This window comes from Mobula hypostoma, chromosome 8 (genome assembly GCF_963921235.1).
Source record: "Mobula hypostoma chromosome 8, sMobHyp1.1, whole genome shotgun sequence".
Classification (NCBI taxonomy): Eukaryota; Metazoa; Chordata; class Chondrichthyes; order Myliobatiformes; family Myliobatidae; genus Mobula; species Mobula hypostoma.
Window position 1 is genome coordinate 67,921,589 of NC_086104.1, and position 19,791 is coordinate 67,941,379.

A 19,791-nucleotide genomic window follows, 5' to 3' on the forward strand; every position below is an offset into this window, starting at 1 on the left:
ACCAGGGGTTAGTACTTCAGAGTTTAGATTCAGTTTATAATAAATACATCATGCTGTAGGGTTTATTCAAGTCAGACACCTGGATGGCCACAGAAAGATGAGCAACACTGTTTGCACATTAATACTTAAAATTAATAATTAAGTTAACAACTGTTTAAAATAATAATAATGTGTAGCTAAAGGTTAAAGACATCTTATTGAGGAAGTCAGTTTACAACTTACTTGGCTTGTCTGTCCATGCTTTCAACTCTCAACGCTTCCCATCTAGAATTGAGCAAAGTCATCTGTTCTCTGATCTCATCCTCCTCCTCTTCTGTAAGATTGGCCTGTGCAATGAGTTGATTTCCAGCCTGAAGTACATTACCCACATTACTCTGGTGAGCAGTCAACTCCATCATAAATGCCTGGACCAAAAAGGATAAGAAAGACAATTAAATGGAGTCAACGTGATCAATGAAACCAATCATAAGAACATAAGAAATAGAAGGAAGTAGGCCATCTGGCCCGTCGAGTTTGCTCCACGATTCAATAAGATCATGGCTGATCTGGCCATGGACACATCTCCACCAACCTGCCTTTTCCCCATAAGCTTTAATTCCCCTACTATGCAAAATTCTACCCAACCTTGTCTTAAATATATTTATTGAGGTAACCACTGCTTCATTAAGCAGAGAATTCTACAGATTCACCACTCTTTGGAAAAAGCAGTTCCTCCTCATCTCTGTCCTTAATCTACTCCCCCGAATCTTGAGGCCATGTCCCCTAGTTCTAGTCTAACCTACCAGTGGAAACAACTTTCCTGCCTCTATCTTATCTATCCCTTTCATAATTTTGTTTCTATCAGATCTCCTCTCATTGAAACAAATAAAATCCAGCAAATCCCACACACACCAAAGAATCATACAGCATGGAAACAAGACTTTGCAGCCCAACTCGTCCATGCCAACTGTTATACCCAGCAAACTAATCCGATTTTCCTGTGCTTGCCCCATCATCTTCTTCTATCCATGAACTTATCAAGCTGCTTTTGAATGTTGTTAATGTTTCCATCTCAAGCACCATTTCTGGCAGTTCATTCAAAAATGCACCACACTTTAGATGAAGATACTGCCCCTGAAATCCCTTTTAAATCTCCTGCCTCTGGTCCGAAACCTATCCTCTCAAAGAGACTATATGCTTTCACCAGCCTATGCCCCACATAAACTTACACACCATCAGATGCAGAAAATAAAGACCGAGTCAACACAACCTATCCTTGCAATTCAGGCCCAAGTCCAGGCAACATCCTGTTATGTTTTCTGCGCTCTAATTTAAAAACATCTTTGCTATAAGAGGGTGACCAAAACTACAGACTATTCCAAGAACAGCCTCACCATTTTATACAACTGCAACACAATTTCCGAACTTCTCTACTCAATGCCCTAACTGATGAAGGCCAGCATGACAAACACCTTCTTCATAAGACCATGAGACTTTGGTCCAAAATTAGGCCATTCAACCCATTGAGTCTGATCCAAATTTATTGTCATCTGACTGTACCTACCTACAACAAAACAACTTTCCTCAGGACCATGGTGAACCCACAAATCGTCACACACAGAACAAAACAAAATATTCCCACAAATAAGTTAATAAAATATAATTCAAAGTGCATGTAGTGCAAAGCAAGGTTAACAATAAATAGTATAGTAAACAGCTCACTGTCCTAGTGACCAGACCCCAGTGGTAGTATTCATTAGTCTCACAGCCCGAGGGAAGAAGCTGTTACTCAATCTGGTAGTCTTTGGCCTGATATGTCTGTGCCAACTTCTTGATGGCAGTGGGTAAAAGAGATTAGGGGATGGGTGGTAGGGATCCTCAACAACACTTCGAGCTCTTCTGTGTGCAACATCCATTCATGGCGAATTTATTTTCCCTCAAGCCCATACCTTTTGATGCTCTTGCTAATCAAGAACCTATCAACTTCTGCTTTAAATAAACGCAATGACATTGCCTTCATAGTAGATAGGCCTCTTACTACCGTACCTACCTGCAACACCACTTTCAGCAAACTATGCACTTCAGAATCAGAATCCAATTTATTACAATTGACTGGCATGGCATGAAGTTTGTTGTTCTGTGGCAGCAGAACAGTGCAAAGAAATAAAATTATTATAAATTACAAAATAAATAGAACGCAAAAAAAAATGAGCTCCTAGGCTCATGGACCATTCAGAAATCTGATGGCATAGAAAAGAAGCTACTTTCATGTTGAGTGTAGGTTTCCGGCTCTTGTATCATCTCTTCAATGGTAGTAACCACAAGAGAGCATGTCCGAGATAATGAGAGTCTTTAGTTTACGGATACCACCTTCTCGAGGCACTGCCTCACGAAAACGTCCTCAAAATTTGGAAAGGCTGTGCCCGCAATGGAGCTTGCCAAGTCTACAAACTTCTACAGTCTCTTGAAATCCTGAGCTTGAAGCCTTCATACCAGACTGTGATGCAGTCAGAATGCTATCCACCCTGCATCAGAAATTTCTAAGAGTCTTTGGTGACTTCCAAATATCCTAAAACCTCTAACAAGACAAAGCCACTGTCAGGCCTTCCTCATAACTGCATCAATGTGTTGGGCCAAAGATAAACATGATCAGGACACTTACAGTCCAAAATACAAACAATGGAAATCATCTCATTCCCATGGATAAATTAACCGGCATTTCACAGCATCATAATTACACTGTCTACATTTCATAAATATTGAGCTTTTCATAATTTTCCAATTAATGGTGAGACTCCTGCAGTGTGGAGGATCAGAGTGATCATGGGATTCATGTCCATAGGGCACTCAAAGCTGCTGTACAGATTGACAGTATTGTTAAGAAGGCGTATGGTGTGTTGGCCTTCATCAACCATGGGACTGAGTTCAAGTGCCGTGAGGTAATGTTACAGCTATATAACACTTTAGCTAGGCCCCACATGGAGTACTGTGTTCAGTTCTAGTAAGCTCATTATAGGAAGGATAGGTGTATAAGATGATGAGAAGAATTGATTGTGTGGATAGACAGAGGCTTTTTCTCAGGGCTGAAATGGCTAACATGAACGGACAGAGTTTTAAGGTGCTTGGACATATAGGTACAAGGGGGATGTCAGAAGGTTAAGTTTTTCCACACAGACAGTGGAATGCGCTGCCAGTGAAGGTGGTAGAGGCAGATACAATAGGGTCTTTTAAGAGACTCTTAGACAGGTACATGGAGTTTAAAAAAATAGAGGACTATGCAGTACAGAAATTCTAGGCAGTTTCGAGAATAGGATGCATGATCAGCACAACATTGTGGGCTGAAGGGCCTGTAATGTGCTGTATATTTCTCTGTCTCTAAAAGCTTTCATACTAAATTGGAACTTTATATTAATTTCTGGGTGGACTGCTTCAGCCAAAAACCTACTTTCTTTTTTTTTAATTTTATTTTTATTTGGATATGGAATTCACAATTATCATGTACTTTTTTCACACATATAACCTTTTCCATTTTTTTATATGTACAAGACCACAATTATTTATACATTCTTAAGTAGACATTGAGATGATATAAAAGGAAAATAAACATTTAAATAGATAATTATGTACTGTGATAAATCTAACCTATTAGGCTAAGTAATGAAATTAGTTGTTAAGAAAAATGGTAATAATAGTTTCCATACAACCCTTCTGGACCATTTCCACTGGTCCAAAATGTTGCATACAAGCCTATATACCAACCATTGTAGGTGTTTATATCCCAATTTGTTCGTGCTTGTTCCTGCCCGCAGACATAATTATCCAATCCCTATGTACTTATTTACTTAATTTTTTCATTTTTTTTTATCCCTTTCCCAAATCTTTCCCTTTACTTGTGTTAATTCTCTATTTTCCAAAAAAAAACAAACATTTAGACTAGGGGTGCTTACGTTAGCAATATTACTGTGTTGATGAGAAGAGCAATATAAATCATTAGGAGAGTCATCTAAAGTCTGCTCGCATTGAGGTTATATATTCAATCCATTTATTCCAGATTTGATAAAATATGTGAGTTTAGCCTCCATAGTGTTTTCCTTATTTTCCTTTCCAGGATTAGAGACATAGAGACTGGGCTATGATCCGACAGATCAATTGTTGCAATATTACAGTTTTTTATCCTGAGTCTATCTGTATTTAAGATAAAGAAATAGTCTATCCTTGAATAGGCAGAATGAGGGAAAGAGTAATATGTATAATCTTTACTAGTAGGTGTAATTCCCTCCAGACATCTATAATTCTCAACTCCTCCATCAATGAATTCACTTTCCGAGTCAGAGGTTTATTCTGAGTAACTATTCTTGAAGAATCTAATATAGGATTTGATCTAATATTAAAATCCCCTCCACAAATTACTACCCCTCGAGAACTGACCATTAGGTCAAAAATGTGTCTATAAAATGACCATTCACTATCTGGAGGAGCATAAACATTCAGCAATGTTATTTCTGTACCTTCTATTCTTCCTGTGATTTTTACAAACCGTCCTTCTTTGTCTCTAGTCTCTGAAATATGTTCATAATTAAGAGTACTTGATATTAAAGTAGCTACCCCTCTTTTGTGACTCAATTTATATGATGAATAAAATACATGCTTAAAGCCCATTCTTTTTAATTTTCCATGTTCAGATTGGCTCATATGTGTTTCCTGGAGGAAAGCTATTTGTGCCCTCTCTTTTTTCAATTTAGACATAATCTTATTTCTTTTAATTGGATTCAAAACCCCATTAACATTATAGGAAATTATTTTTACCAATTCAGTTTGCATTTTTCTCTAGTAGAAAAAAAGCACTCTCCTTTTCTAACCAAACAGTAAGCAATCCCTTCTCAACAGTAAACCAAGACATATAACCACACCCTAGACATTTCTGAATGTATAACATTTGAAAATTTTCCCCGACTTCCCAGTGAGGCCTGAGCACCGACCCGCCTCAGTTCAGAGGGATAACCTCTATCTTCACCCTGTGTTAGAGGGCCCTCAGCAGTTTGAATAATCATAGAGAATTTTCTCCTATTTATGTCTCGACCATATTGCTATCATTCAAGTTATTCCGCCTAGTTTATTTTCAGTTACCAGTTTTCATTTTACTTTTAAGTCCGATTTACTCTTTTCAGTCATTTCTCTTAATTAATCTGTATTCTCTGTACATTCGCGTCTGAATACTTGCAGCTTTTCCTTGTAGTTTGACACTCTGGTTCGAGTGGACCGTCCTCGCCCCACTAACTGCCACGACTTCAGCCGAATCCTCTCCAGTAACGACTCCGGTTGGGTGATAACTTTAATAGGTAGTCCCCGGTCCGCCAGGTCCGACGTTGCCTCCTCCACCGTAGCGTAAGTTTTTGTCCCTTCGTCGTAAAAGACTCTCAGCCGAGCTGGATACAGGGTCTGGAATCTGATGTTGTTTTCCTTCAGGACTCTCCGTGTTTCCGTATATTCCTTCCGTCTGGCAAGAATCCCCGGTGCGTAGTCGTGGTCTAAACTGATTTTGCAGTTGTTCCACATGAAACCTTTCTTTTGCCATGCTCTTTTAAGCACCTCTTCCTTCGTTCTGTAACTGAGAAATCTGACCAGAATCGATCTGGGCTGGGCGCCTGCCGGAGGCTGTGGTGCCAACGCGCGGTGAGCCCTTTCTATCTGTAGGTCTTTTGCGGCCGGTATATCAAGGTTCTCTCTAAGCAGCTTCTCCACGAAGGGAATCATCAATCCGGGTTTACCTTCGGTTCCTTCGGGAACTCCGTAGATCCTCACATTTTCCCTTCTCGAGCGGCCTTCTTGATCTATTAGTTTCCACTGGAGTTGGTCTTGTAGCTCCAGCATTTCTGCTATCACCTCCTCTGCATTTTGTAGCTTCTCTTCAATTCCAACAATCCTCGCTTCGGGCTTCATCTATCCGCGAGTTAGTTTTTACTATTTCTCCTTTAATATCTTCCAGCTGTTTGCTGTTATCTTGTCGGAACTCGCGAATCTCTCCGAGAATCACAGACAGAGTCACCGATTCCCCCTCATTATCTCCGTCCTGGCTTGCCGTGGGAGAGCTAGACCCGTCGCCTTGCTGCATCTCTTTATGTTTATCAGCCTTCGAAGCGGACTTTTTATTCTTGTTCTTAGACATCATCCTTGCCCCTTTTATTAATATAGTTATGCAATATTAAGTATTTGTCTAAATTCGATTTTGGGGCAGTTTACCTTCTTTTTTGTCGAGAGACTTTTTCCTTACGCCGCCATTCCCTTGATGACCCGGAAGTCCCCCCCCCAAAAACCTACTTTCATAAAATCAACAGCTAGTGCAGCTGGCTTGGCATTAATCAAATCTGCTCCAATGAACTTGCATCTACACCACCTCAGAATCAACTTTTTCTTTCTGCTACTGAACCAGTACAATTTACTTAGCCCTCATACTATCACCTCTTTTCTTATTATGATCTTGTACGATTTCCCTTTTATTCATTTCTCTCCTCACCTCTTTCTCCACAGATTCATTCTTCCCTCACCCATTTTCCAATTCTAATGAAAGATCATTAATTTGGGTCAAGTGGGTAACCTTTATATTTATTTATTGAGATACAGCTCGGAATAAGCCCTTCCGTCCCTTCGAGCTCAACAACCCCCGATTTAGTCCTAGCCTAACCACGGGACAATTTACAACGACCAATTATCCTATCGAACTGTGGTAGGAAACCACAGCAGCTGGAGGAAATCCACGCGAGAAGAGGAAGAACATACAAACGCCTGAAAGACAACAAAGCGGGTATTGAGCCCAGGTCTCTGGTACTGAAACCATTGTGCTAACCACTACACTACCTTGCCAACCCACTGTTTATATTGCTGCCCAAGAACAAGAAATCTCATGTCATAGGAGTGATAATAAACCTAAACTGACTTTTACAAATTGTGAATTACTGCTATAACAAAACATTTTCTGGAGGTACAATTAATGTGCATGCCTTCAGTCTAATGTCCAGAGAGCAGTAAAGCAAATGGAATGAACCTAATATAAACAGTTAGTAGTTTCACATTTACTGCAGAATCTGTGCAACATAAACATTTCCCATGAACAACAGCATCATTCACTAAAACATCTCACCCAGTCATTGGGTATAATTACCTTAACAGCGCAAAGTGGAAAACAGTGAGTGAAAATTAAGAGAAAATAACTTCAACCACATTCATTGGAGAGATGCCAGTACTCTCAAAAGCAATTCATTAAATCAGCCATCTGCCTTCTTCTTTGAGGTAGAAATTAAGGCATTTTCGACATTAAGAGCAACTTATCAATGCCACATTGATATAATAAAGAATTGCTGTTTAAAACAAATTTCTCAACTTCATGCACTTTAAGCCACACAACAACCCCAGACAATAATTGAAATTGTGTGACATTTGAATTTTGCATGCAACAAATAAGTATCCCATTGGATTAGCCTCATTCAGAATTAATCCTTGTTTCCTTCTCATGCAAAGCAATTTCAACACAGTTCTGAGAACCATCTCGATAAATTCTATCTCCTTAAGTCTGACCAAGATGAGATACACAATGGCAAGAGCACATGAAGGTATTCCAATTTTGCTAAAAGGAATTCATTGACTCTATCATTTACCTTCCTTAAGTTGTTCTTTGAGGGGAAAAACAGGTCAAAGAATCAAAGGTGTGGTCCTTGTTATCAGGGGCAGCAAACCTTTGAGAATGTGTGCCCAAATTAGTGATAATTCTCAAAAAAAATTCTCGTGTTTTACAATTAATAAAAATAATAACAGATTGAAATAAATGAAACATCTTAGAAAAATCTATCAAAAATTCTTAATTCTATCCTTTTAAAAGGCAATTGAAAAATAACCATCATTCCTAAATACTATTGTAACTGTAACTGTTTACTATCGAAATACTGGTGTATATACCAAGTCTGTTAGGATTTTAAATATACCACCCAACATCACGTGTTCTCTCTTGCTGGCGGTAAGCTGGCCTGACATATTTCCTGTGAAAACATCTCACTGCTCTCAAGTTGTAAAAAAAACATTCACAGCTTCATTTGGCAATAAAGGTAATCATTTTTTATCTTTTCATTATGGGTGGGGTTTAAAGAATTGAAGGGCAGCACTGCATACCAACAAAACATTTGGGCATTCCATCTTGGTCAAGCGTGACATAGGCTTGCCACCCCTGCTTTATATATTTTGTTTATTCTTCAACAAAACTCCCTGCAGCTTATTTCAGCTATCTCTTATCAATGTACAGAATTTTAAAATACCTCATGAATGTGAAATTGCTCCTTCACTTCCTCTACATCAGTGGAGATGTCATCTTGCATCTGAAGAGTATCTTCAGCTGATAATAGCCATGTCAAGACCTCCTCAAGAACTGCTTGATAACTATCCAAGTCCACTTCTATCTCTGTCACTGCCTTGGGAGTTGAAGCTCCAGAATTCAATGCCACTTTGTTTGAGGTCACGTCCTAATAAAAAAAAATCAAAACGAATCCCCTTTATACCAGCAGTTGCTCATTTGTAAGCTATGAACTTTCAAATATCTGTATGACTGAACATTTTCAAATGGGTTGGGATCTCAGCTATAAATATGGGTCTTCAAGCCTTTTTCCTCTGAGCTGAAAAATTGTGTGCGTTAATTCCTTGCAACCCTCAGATAGCCAGATATATGTCTTGAGACGTGTGGGGGTTAAGTTTTACTGAACCAAATTGATTGTGTTTTGACATGGAGACACTCAAGTCTCAACTCCCTTATCTTGCCCTCAGGTGACTGTTTGGACAACTTCATTCATAAGTTTATTTCACAAACATTCACCAACCTCCGTCTTCTATGATCATGTCCCGAGCACCTTACTTAACCAGATACCATCAGTAACCAATTTACTATCGAACACAATAAAGTTTTTTTAAAATTAAGATTTGCTCAAATTTAATAATTTGTTAACTTAACCCTTTACCATCCAAGTATGCCTCTTTCTTAATTCTCTCTCTTTCGGGATTTCTTGAATAAGTTTCTTTCTGTAATATCTACATTGCAGATTGACCTATATTCTGTTGTACAGTATTCAAATCCTGGGTTAACATCAATCTCATCAATCACACTGAAGGATCACTGCTTCCAAAATTACAGCTGAGTAATTCTCAGCTTACAGCTCTCACCACCACCCAGTGTTTCACGACTGTATGTATGTAATAATCACTTACCAGCTCATGAGAGGAAGGACTCTCAGCACGTTCAACCTTGTACTGTCTTGGCAGAGTCTCCACTTCACGGATGGCTTCCATGCTGATGTGTTGAGGGAGCACCTCAAATAAAGATGTTACATACATAATGATGGATTTTTTGTCAGGCAGGGAAACAGCAATATCTGTGTTAAAGCAGAAATCAGCAATGAGATCGAAACAAAATTTCAAATACCCCACAAATGCGAAATCAAACATGTCCAGTTTACTAAACCCTGGACATTTATAGGGACCAAATCAAGGTTAACAAGTGCCACAAGCATTTTCACCAGGTGCCCCCGGAGACTAATTTAAGAGAGCTACACCAAATGCACCAACACTAACTGCAGAATTGATTCAGGTTTTGATCTTTCATGGTGGGGGAGAGAGCGGCACTGGAGGTGGGTGATTGCTGTTGAAGATCTTTCATTTCTGTCTTACTAGGCCATTTCAGAGGGCAGTTAAGACCATAAGACATAGAAGCTGAATTAGGTTATTCAGCCCATTGGGACTGTTCCACCATTCCATCGTGGCTGATTTATTAATCCCTCTCAACCCCATTCTCCTGCCTTCCCCCCAAATGAATGGCAGTGTTCGTCAAAATTGTCTCTCAATGAGTATTTGGTCCTTATAACATAGAAATGATCATATTTGACAATTTGTCCATTAGATTTGTAAAGTACTCGTCATTTAATATTCAGTGACTGCATGTATGTACATATTGGATTTTGTGGATACAGTATCTTATAGTGACATCAATATCATTATCATTGTTTTATTTAAAGTGCTTTCAGACTCAAAATTATCCATTGAAATCTGAACAAATTATTACTTTTTGAATCTTGTTCTAAGGAAGATTTGGAATAACAATATCTGTGTGTAAGTCAGTCAGTGGGTGCCATCCTAAATCTGGGGTTGGCGGCTATGCACCTCCATCTTCTTCGATCTTGCGACAGCACCGCGTACAGCCTCTCCTCCAGTCTGTTCTCGCTGGCCGTCTTGGCACCGCCTGCCGCCGCCCCTGCCGAACTCGAGCCCAAGGCCGTGTCAGCCTCCAGCCACGGCCACTTCTTCGAGCTCAGCCCTTCCTTAGGCGGAGGCCTTGGGCAGGTCCAGGCACACGGTGCAGCGCCCAAGTTCATCATATCTCTTCTAACTAGGGGCACAGCATACGATTCATAGATACGTGGTGAGGCTTTAATCTCTTCCACGGAAGATGGCTGTTGGCTCACAAGGAGCTCATCTGCTCTTTGTCAGGTCTTGTTTTTTTCCAGACCTGCTGGGTGTCCTCACATCCTCCTCACCAGACTAAGTACGGTGGGGGAGCTGGCCCAAGTTGCCGACCACTTGACCACGGCCCCCGTGTGTAAGGGTTATGTACAACTTCAACAAGGAATTAATGAACTCCCACAGTCCCCAATGACCCTGTAATTTCAGACTCTGAGGCTGACATGAAAGCATCCTTCAGAAGGAATTCACCCATGCAAAGCATCCAGCACAGATGGGGCACCTGGTTGTGCATTAAAGACCTGTGCCAATCTACAGGCTGACGTGTTCACGATTATCTTTAACTTCTCACATCGGCAGTCTCAGGGACCCACCTGCTTCAAGCAGGCTTGAGAATACCAGTGCTCAAGAAGAACATGGTAACCTACCTCAATGACTATCATCTAGCAGTAGTTACATGCACTGTGAAGAATCAAGCAATTTTAAACAGCTACATTGCTGTATATAAACAAGCTGAGCATACCAATGAATCCTATTACTATCTTCACTCCAGTTTGTCCTTTCAGCTCTCCTGCCTGTTACACTGTTATTCCGTGCTCCCCTTCCTCTTTTAGCTGCAGCTTAAAAAAAAATCAACTCTGATATTTCTGATGAGAGTCTTTAACACAAATGTTGCCTCATCCAGAAGTCATTTCCATCACTTTCTTCATATGGGAACAGCAACACAACTAGCATTTTAATCCTGATGCCATAAATTTAAATTAAATCCTGGTCATTAGTTCTGTATGTATGTACCAAGAATAATCAGCATCCTTTGGTGTTACTGCTTCGTTTCTTCTATCCAACATTAGGGTTAAAAAAAATGGTCAGCCTAATTATGCCACGTGGAAAGGGAAGGGGGACATTATGGTCAAGAGATGACGCCAATCGAGAAGCAGCAAGGAGAGGGAGAAAACGAGAATCGAATGAGGCCAGGGCCACATGACTCCAGGATCAAAGAGTCAAGACAAAAAAAGACGAGAGAAGAGGAGACAGAGGAGGAGAGGCATGCACGTCTCCAGGATCAGAGATGAACAACAAATAGCAGAAGAGACGAAGAGACGGGGGATGAAAGGACTGCACGTCTCCAGAATGACAACGAGAGGCACAAGGGTGGCAGATAAACCAGAAATGCACTACCCTTCTCTCAAAGGGTGCCCCAACAGGTCACCCAGTTGTCTATATATATACACACACACACTACACAAGTTTCCTCAAATATTACTGAAATATTAAATACACAACACCAATAACTATCTCCAACTGCATACTCAATCTACTTATCTTTTCACTAAAATAGTCAAGTTAGAAAAGCAGCTGAATATGAACAGACCCATTTTTAATAAATCAGAGTAAATTTGTTGCACTTGTGAATTCCACCTGAACAATAACCAAACAACTTGCCTTCCGAGTCCAGCAGTTTCTCTATCCCCAGATGTTGCTTCGCAATATTGAATGCATGTTCAAGCCGTCCCACCGCAGTCATCTTAGTAACTTTATCCCAACTGAACAGACCTGGTCTGAAAGAGGGCGAATTTTAAAAGAATGCTAAAATAAATAATTCTAACATGAACGGATAATGCTTAGGTTACGTTTTAAACTGAGTAGCAGCTCGATATCATGGATCAATTACACCATACTTGATACATTGACTGCATTTTATTTGAGACAGTGTAGACCCAAGTAATGTTAAAATTGAGGACCACAGACTAACATCACCAACATTTTGAACCACAATGCAAGTACATTTATAGACAGCAGCACTGTGCTCAACTGTGACAATCCAGTACAAAAAGCCTCCAGGCCCTCACTTCAGATAATCGGTAAAAAGATGATTTGCTGATACGGACTTAAAATAAATAAATTGAAGATCAATTCTGAAAGCAAAGTTTCAGGAATGTGATTGACACATAATCTGAGAAATGTAGATCAGAGGCCAGTCACATACCTATTATTTAATTTTCAGGCATGGTTCCTACTAGTTTCTTAATCTACGTGCAAAAAAGAAATTCAACAAAAACTGGAAGACTTCCTCTTGGAAGATATGAAGAAAACAATTTTAAAATAAAAGTAGTTAAATTACCTGGCAAAGCAGTTATATAGATCATTCCCCCATTTCTAACTATATAAACTATATAATATATAGGTATATATTATAATTATGTATTTCTAATTTTATTATATTTCAGATCAACGATGTTTTCTCAGAGCTAAGAGAATCAAAATCAGATCAGGTTTATTATCACTGACGTATATGCTGGAATTTATTATTTAACTGCAGCAGAATAGTACAAGACATTACAATAACAAAAATAAATAGCACAAAAGAAGAAGACGCCATATTACTCATGGATTTATATAGTGTTCAAAAATCGGATGTCGCCGAGGGGAAGAAGCTGTTCCTAAAACATTGAGTTCGAGTCTACATGCTCCTTCCCAATTGCAGTAATATCCCAGATGCTGAGGGTCTTTAATGATGGATGCTACCTTCCTAAGGCACTGCCTCATGAAGACGACTTCAGCGGTGGGGAGGGTTGTGCCCACGATGGATTGGTTGAGTCTATACCACTCCACAGACTCTTGCAATCCCGTGCATTGGAGCCTCTATATCAGGCTGTGATATAAAAAATAAGAATGCTCTCCATCATACATCTATAGAAATCTGCAAGTTTTTTTGGTGACATACCAAATCAACCAATCTCACAATGAAGTAGTGCCTTCTTCATAACTGCATCAACATATTGGGCCAAAAAAACCTCCTCTGAGATGTTGATGCCCATGAACAAGAAACTGTTGCCCCTTTCCACTGCTGGGTCCTCAATGAAGGCTTGTGCATATTCTCTCAACTTCTCCTTCCTTAAGTCCAGATCCACAATCAAGTCCTTCATCTTGTTAACATTGAGTGAGAGGCTATTTGTGCGCATGCACCGGTCGTACATGCAGCCTGTTACAGTTGCTCCGTCGTTGCTTACTTTTAAACTTTTTAACTTTGTTATTTGTTGCATTTTTTTCCTCTCACGGTAACATGTTGAAGCTGCACCCTCTCTAACATGCTGGTGGAGACAGTTTTACTTTTTTTTAGCACTGGAAATAGTTACATTCGGACACGTCTCGTTAGCGTGGCAGCAGGATGGCCGCATTGTGTATTCCAGGGACCAACCAGCGAACAGAGCAGCGGACATCCCGGCTGAAATCTGGAGGAAGAGGGGGATTAAAAAGGTGAGGGAAGAGGACCGGGTCAAGACAACAGAGGCTTATGGAGAAGAGAAGTTATAAGCCATGTCTCCCCTCTCTCATCATGGGAAATGTGAGATCGCTGGGGAATAAAATCGACGAACCGACGGCGCTTGTCAGGAGTCAGAGAACATTTCGGGAGAGCAGTGTCATGTGCTTTACTGAGACATGGCTGCATGAGGACATACCCAATCAAAGCGTTTCCATAGAGGGCTTCCAGACCGTTCGAGCTGACTGGAATTGCACTGAGAGCGGTAAGCGCAAAGGAGAGGGGCTGGCGGTTCTGGTAAACAACAGATGGTGCAATCCGGGGCATATTACGATCAAGGAACGTGTTTGTAGCCTGGATATTGAACTTTTTGCTGTTGCACTCCAGCCTTATTATTTGCAAAGGGAAATCTCGCATGCAATTGTGGTTGTTGTGTACATCCCTCTGCCAACCCGACGTCGGCGTGTAACGTCATTTACACCGTCATAGCCAGATTACAAACCCAGCACCCAAGTGCCCTCATTACCATCTCGGGTGACTTCAACCATGTTACCATGGCTAGAACACTGCCCAACTTCACGCAGTATGTGAGCTGTACAACCAGAGGGGAGAGGACTCTGGATTTGATGTACGCTAACGTCAGGGATGCATACAGCTCCTCTCCCCTCCCCTCCCCCCATGGGGAAGGTCCGATCACAACCTGGTGCATCTAAAACCCTGCTACGTGCCCCTGGTGAAGAGTAAACCAGCAACCTCGAGGACAGTGAGAAAATGGTCAGAGGAGGCTTATGAGGCGCTCCAGGGTTGTTTTGAGGTAATAGACTGGCAGGCACTCTGTGAGCCACATGGAGAGGATATGGATGGGCTCACAGAGTGCATCACTGAATACATCAACTTCTGTGTGGACTCTAATGTTCCAACAAGAACTGTCTTTTGTTATTCAAATAACAAGCCATGGGTGACAAAGGACATCCTGAACGCTAAAAAGAGGGCATTTAGAGATGGAAATAGGGAGGAGCTGAGGGCAATACAGAGAGACTTGAAAGCCAGGATCAGGGAGGCTAAAGACAGGTATAGGAGGAAGCTTGAGTGGAAACTCCAGCAGAACAACATGGGAGAGGTCTGGAGGGGGATGAGGACCATCACTGGGTTCCGGCAAACTAGCAACAGAGGAGCTGAAGGCAGTGTGGACAGGGCCAATGAACTTAACCTGTTCTTTAACAGATTTGACATTGTGGCCCCTGCCCATCCCCCACATGAGCCATCTGTTGTCGGCCCCCAACCAACACATATTCCACTCTCCCCTCCTATCCCTCCTCACAGTCCCCCCACCCTGCTCTCATGACTATACCCCTTCCCCACACGAAATCACCACGGTGGGCTTCACAGCTGAACAGGTGAGAAGACAGCTGAAATGTCTCAACCCAAGCAAGGCTGCAGGACCAGATGGTGTCAGTACCAGTATGCTCAAAGCCTGTGCCCCTCAGCTATGTGGAGTACTTCGCCATGTATTCAACCTGAGCCTGAGGCTCCGGAGGGTTCCTGTACCGTGGAAGACGTCCTGCCTTGTCCCTGTGGCGAAGACGCCGCGCCCCAGCGGCCTCAATGACTACAGACCGGTGGCATTGACCTCCCACATCATGAAGACCCTGGACAGACTTGTTCTGGAGCTGCTCCATAGGCTGGAGCAGTTCGCCTACCAGCCCCATCTAGGAGTTGAGGATGCCATCGTCTACCTGCTGAACCGTGTCTACGCCCACCTGGACAAGCCAGCGAGCACTGTGAGGGTCATGTTTTTTGACTTCGCCAGTGCGTTCAACACCATCCACCCTGCTCTGCTGGGGGAGAAGCTGACAGCGATGCAGATGGATGCTTCCCTGGTGTCATCGATTCTTGATTACCTGATTGGCAGACCACAGTACGTGTGTTTACAACATTGCGTGTCCGACAGAGTGATCAGCAGCACTGGGGCTCCACAGGGGACTGTCTTGTCTCCCTTCCTCTTCACCATTTACACATCGGACTTCAACTACTGCACAGAGTCTTGTCATCTTCAGAAGTTTTCAGATGACTCTGCCATAGTTGGATGCATCAGCAAGGGAGATGAGGTTGAGGACAGGGCTATGGTAGGAAACTTTGTCACACTGTGCGAGCAGAATTATCTGCAGCTTAATGTGAAAAAGACTAAGGAGCTGGTGAAAGCCAAGGTACCGGTGACCCCTGTTTCCATCCAGGGGGTCAGTGTGGACATGGTGGAGGATTACAAATACCTGGGGATACGAATTAACAATAAACTGGACTGGTCAAAGAACACTGAGGCTGTCTACAAGAAGGGTCAGAGCCGTCTCTATTTCCTGAGGAGACTGAAGTCCTTTAACATCTGCCGGACGATGCTGAGGATGTTCTACGAGTCTGTGGTGGCCAGTGCGATCATGTTTGCAATTGTGTGCTGGGGCAGCAAGCTGAGGGTAGCAGACACCAACAGAATCAACAAACTCATTTGTAAGGCCAGTGATGTTGTGGGGATGGAACTGGACTCTCTGACGGTGGTGTCTGAAAAGAAGATGCTGTCTAAGTTGCATGCCATCTTGGACAATGTCTCCCATCCACTACATAATGTACTGGGTGGGCACAGGAGTACATTCAGCCAGAGACTCATCCCACCAAGATGCAGCACAGAGCATCATAGGAAGTCATTCCTGCCTGTGGCTGTCAAACTTTACAACTCCTCCCTTGGAGGGTCAGACACCCTGAGCCAATAGGCTGGTCCTGGACTTATTTCATAATTTACTGCCATAATTTACATATTACTATTTAACTATTTATGGTTCTATTGCTATTTATTATTTATGGTGCAACTGTAATGAAAACCAATTTCCCCCGGAATCAATAAAGTATGACGACGACTACTACTACTACAACATCACTCAACCAGATACAGCAGCGGTCCCCAACCACCGGGTCGCGGACCGGTGCCGGGCCACAAAGCATTCGCTACCGGGCCGCGAGGAAACGATATGTTTTGGCGATAGGAGTCAGCTGCACCTTTTCTCATTCCCTGTCACCCCCACTGTTGAGCTTGAATGCATGCGCGGTCATTACGCACGCGTCATCCATGTCTGCGCGGGAAGGAGTTCAACTCCTCCAGCTTGCAAATGACGGCGGGCAGAAAAGTATGTTTGACATAACATCTCTGCCGGCATTCTGGATCAAAGTCAAGGCTGAATATCCTGAGATAGCCACAAAAGCACTGAAAACGTTGCTATCTCTGCAATGAATGGAACGAAAACTAAATTGCGGAATAGACTGGACATAAGGAACCCCGTTCGAGTATCGCTGTCTCCCGTCACCCCTCGATAGGACCGTCTTGTTGCAGGAAAACAAGTCCAGGGCTCCCACTGATGCAGCGATATTGGTGTGTTGCAATGATTTTATATGTTCATATGGGGAAAATATATGCTGTGTGTTTAATATCCAAACGTTACTTAAAATGTTATGATGCTATTGACTTATATAACCATATAACAATTACAGCACGGAAACAGGTGATCTCTGCCCTTCTAGTTCGTGCCGAACGCTATTACCCAGTCCCTCCGACCTGCACTCAGCCCATAACCCTCTGTTCCTTTCCTGTCCATATACCTATCCATTTTTTCTTTAAATGATAATATCGAACCTGCCTCTACCACTTCTATTGGAACTTCGTGCCACACTTATTTCAAGCTCCCCTGATAATTGACTTATCTCTATATTCATGCGAGGAAAATATGCGCTGTGTTTAATATTAAATTCGTTAGATAAACCCTTTTAGAAACGAAATTGAGTACATTAGCCACTTATCACCTGTATTCCGGTCGTGATTAACACACCCCCCCCCCCCCGGAACAGAATCGCTAAAATCAATCTGTAAGCGGGGGAAGGGAATCGACACGTACATGCATGCGCACATAGGTGCCTGCGCAAGGTTTCATGGTCACTGTAGTCTTACTCTGGGTAAACAATGTATTTGATTGCTACTCTCGTCCGTTGGCAACCCTACCCACGCGCCCCCACCGGTCGGCCGGTCCGCAAGAATATTGTCAATATTAAACCGGTCCGCAATTCAAAAAGAGGTTGGGGACCCCTGAGATAGAGGACAGTTTGCACTTTGCAAAATAGAACATTAGTTTAAGACAAATCAGGTGATGAAGTGCACAAGTTTTTTCAGAGACTTTTATTGCATACTTATAGAAAACAGTAAACACTCAACTCTTCCCTTAGTTCTAAGGAAGCCACTAACTTGAAACACTAACAGCCTTCTTTTTCCACAGATGCTGCTTGACTGGCTGAGTTCTTCTAGAATTTCTGAATTTGCTTCAGATTCCAGCATCTGCAGTTTGTTTCTGAATCTTTACCTCAAAACTCAATTATCAAATATAGAGGGGGAACAGTTATCTTAAATTTGGTTTCATAAAACTACCAAAAGAAACTTAACCGATGTATAAACAAGTTCACATGACAGAGAACTGAGTTTTATTGCTAAGTAAAGTTCAAGTTCAAGTTCAAACACTGATCCATGTTAAATAGATTATAGCCGGTTAACATTTGGGGTATTTCAACTACTAAGGGGGTTGAGAGGGATAAGCCGGCCCAGGCCTTGTTCCTATCCAGTAATAATTGAGAGAACTGACCGCCTTTATCATGGGCTGGTACAGCAATTCAAAGGTGCAAGCATGTATGAAGGTACAGAGACTAGTTCCATTATTCAAGAAGGGAAGGAGGAATAATCCTGGAAACTATAGACTGGTGACTCTCACATCAGTGGTACAGAAGTTACTGGAGAGAATTCTTAGGCATAAGATTTATAAGCATTTGTAGAAACATGGCCTAATTTGGGAGAAGCAGCTTGGCTTTGTGCAGGGCAAGTCATGATTGAGTTTTTTTAATAAGGTGGTGAGAGTGATAGATGGTGCCAGAGCTGTGAATGCATGGATTTTATTCAGGCATTTGACAAGGCCCTCATGGGAGAATCATGCAGGAGATTAAGATTCATGGGATCTGGGGTGAATTCACCGTTTGGATTCAGAACTCACTTGCCCAAAGAAGACAGAGGATAGTGATCCAACTATTCTAACTGGAGGTTTGTGAATAGTGGTGTTCCACAGGAATCTGTACTAAGGCCTCTGCTGCTGATGATGTATATAAATGACCTGGTTGAAAATGTAGGTGGCTGGGTTAGTAAGTTTGCAGGTGATACAAAGATTGATGTTGTGAATAGCGTGGAAGACTGGCAAATATAAAAGGATATAGATCAGTTGAAGATAAAGACAGAGAAATGGCCGATGGAGTTTAACCCAGCCAAATGTGAAGTGTTGCACCTTTATAGGTCAAATGTAAGGAACAGTGCACTGTGAAGGGCAAGACTCTTAAATGTTGATAAGCAGATGAATTTTCAGGTCCAAGTTCATAGTTCCCTGAAAGTGGCTGCACAGGTTGATAGGGTGGGTAAAGGCATGCTTGCCTTACTAGTTGAGGCATTGAGTTCAAAAGTCAGGAAGTTATGTTGCAGCTTTGTAAAACTCGTCGGCAAGATTGTATTGGATACAGTTCTGGTAAACTCCCCCCCATTATAGGAAAATTTCAAAACTGGAAAGGGTGCAGAAGAGGTTTACTATGATACTACCTGATTAAAGGGAATATGCTCTAATGAGAGGCTGGACAAACTTGGGTTATTTTCTCTGGAGCAATGAAGGCTAAGGGGAGATCTGACAGAGGTTTTTAAGATTATAAGAGGCATAAATAGAGTCATTGATCTAGGCACAGACATAGATCTTCTTCCCAGGGTTGAATTCTCTAATGCAGAGGACATGTATTTACATAGATAAGAGGGGGTAACTTCAAAGGAGATGTGAGGGGCAAGTTTTTTTTTGCAGAGTGGTGGGTACCTGGAAAGCACTGCCTGGGGTGGTGGCAAAGGCAGAAATATTTAAAACATTTCAGAGACATTTAGATAAAATAAATGAATGCGAGGAAAGTGCAAGGATGCAGACATTGTGTAGGCAGAACATAGTTTAGTTTACTAA

At 41.8% G+C, this 19,791-nt stretch overlaps 1 protein-coding gene across 7 annotated transcripts in view; it reads right to left on the reverse strand.

Moving 5' to 3' along the window:
• The window catches only part of LOC134350601 (utrophin-like), a 537,041-nt gene that overhangs the window by 424,015 nt on the left and 93,235 nt on the right, over nucleotides 1-19,791 (reverse strand). For all 7 annotated transcript variants that reach the window (XM_063056033.1, XM_063056035.1, XM_063056034.1 and 4 more), the window contains 4 exons: nucleotides 11,911-12,026; nucleotides 9,223-9,386; nucleotides 8,283-8,486; nucleotides 223-404 (listed from right to left, as the gene is read on the reverse strand). In XM_063056033.1, the coding sequence (XP_062912103.1) occupies nucleotides 223-404; nucleotides 8,283-8,486; nucleotides 9,223-9,386; nucleotides 11,911-12,026 (666 nt within the window). The remainder of the gene's footprint in view (nucleotides 1-222; nucleotides 405-8,282; nucleotides 8,487-9,222; nucleotides 9,387-11,910; nucleotides 12,027-19,791) is intronic.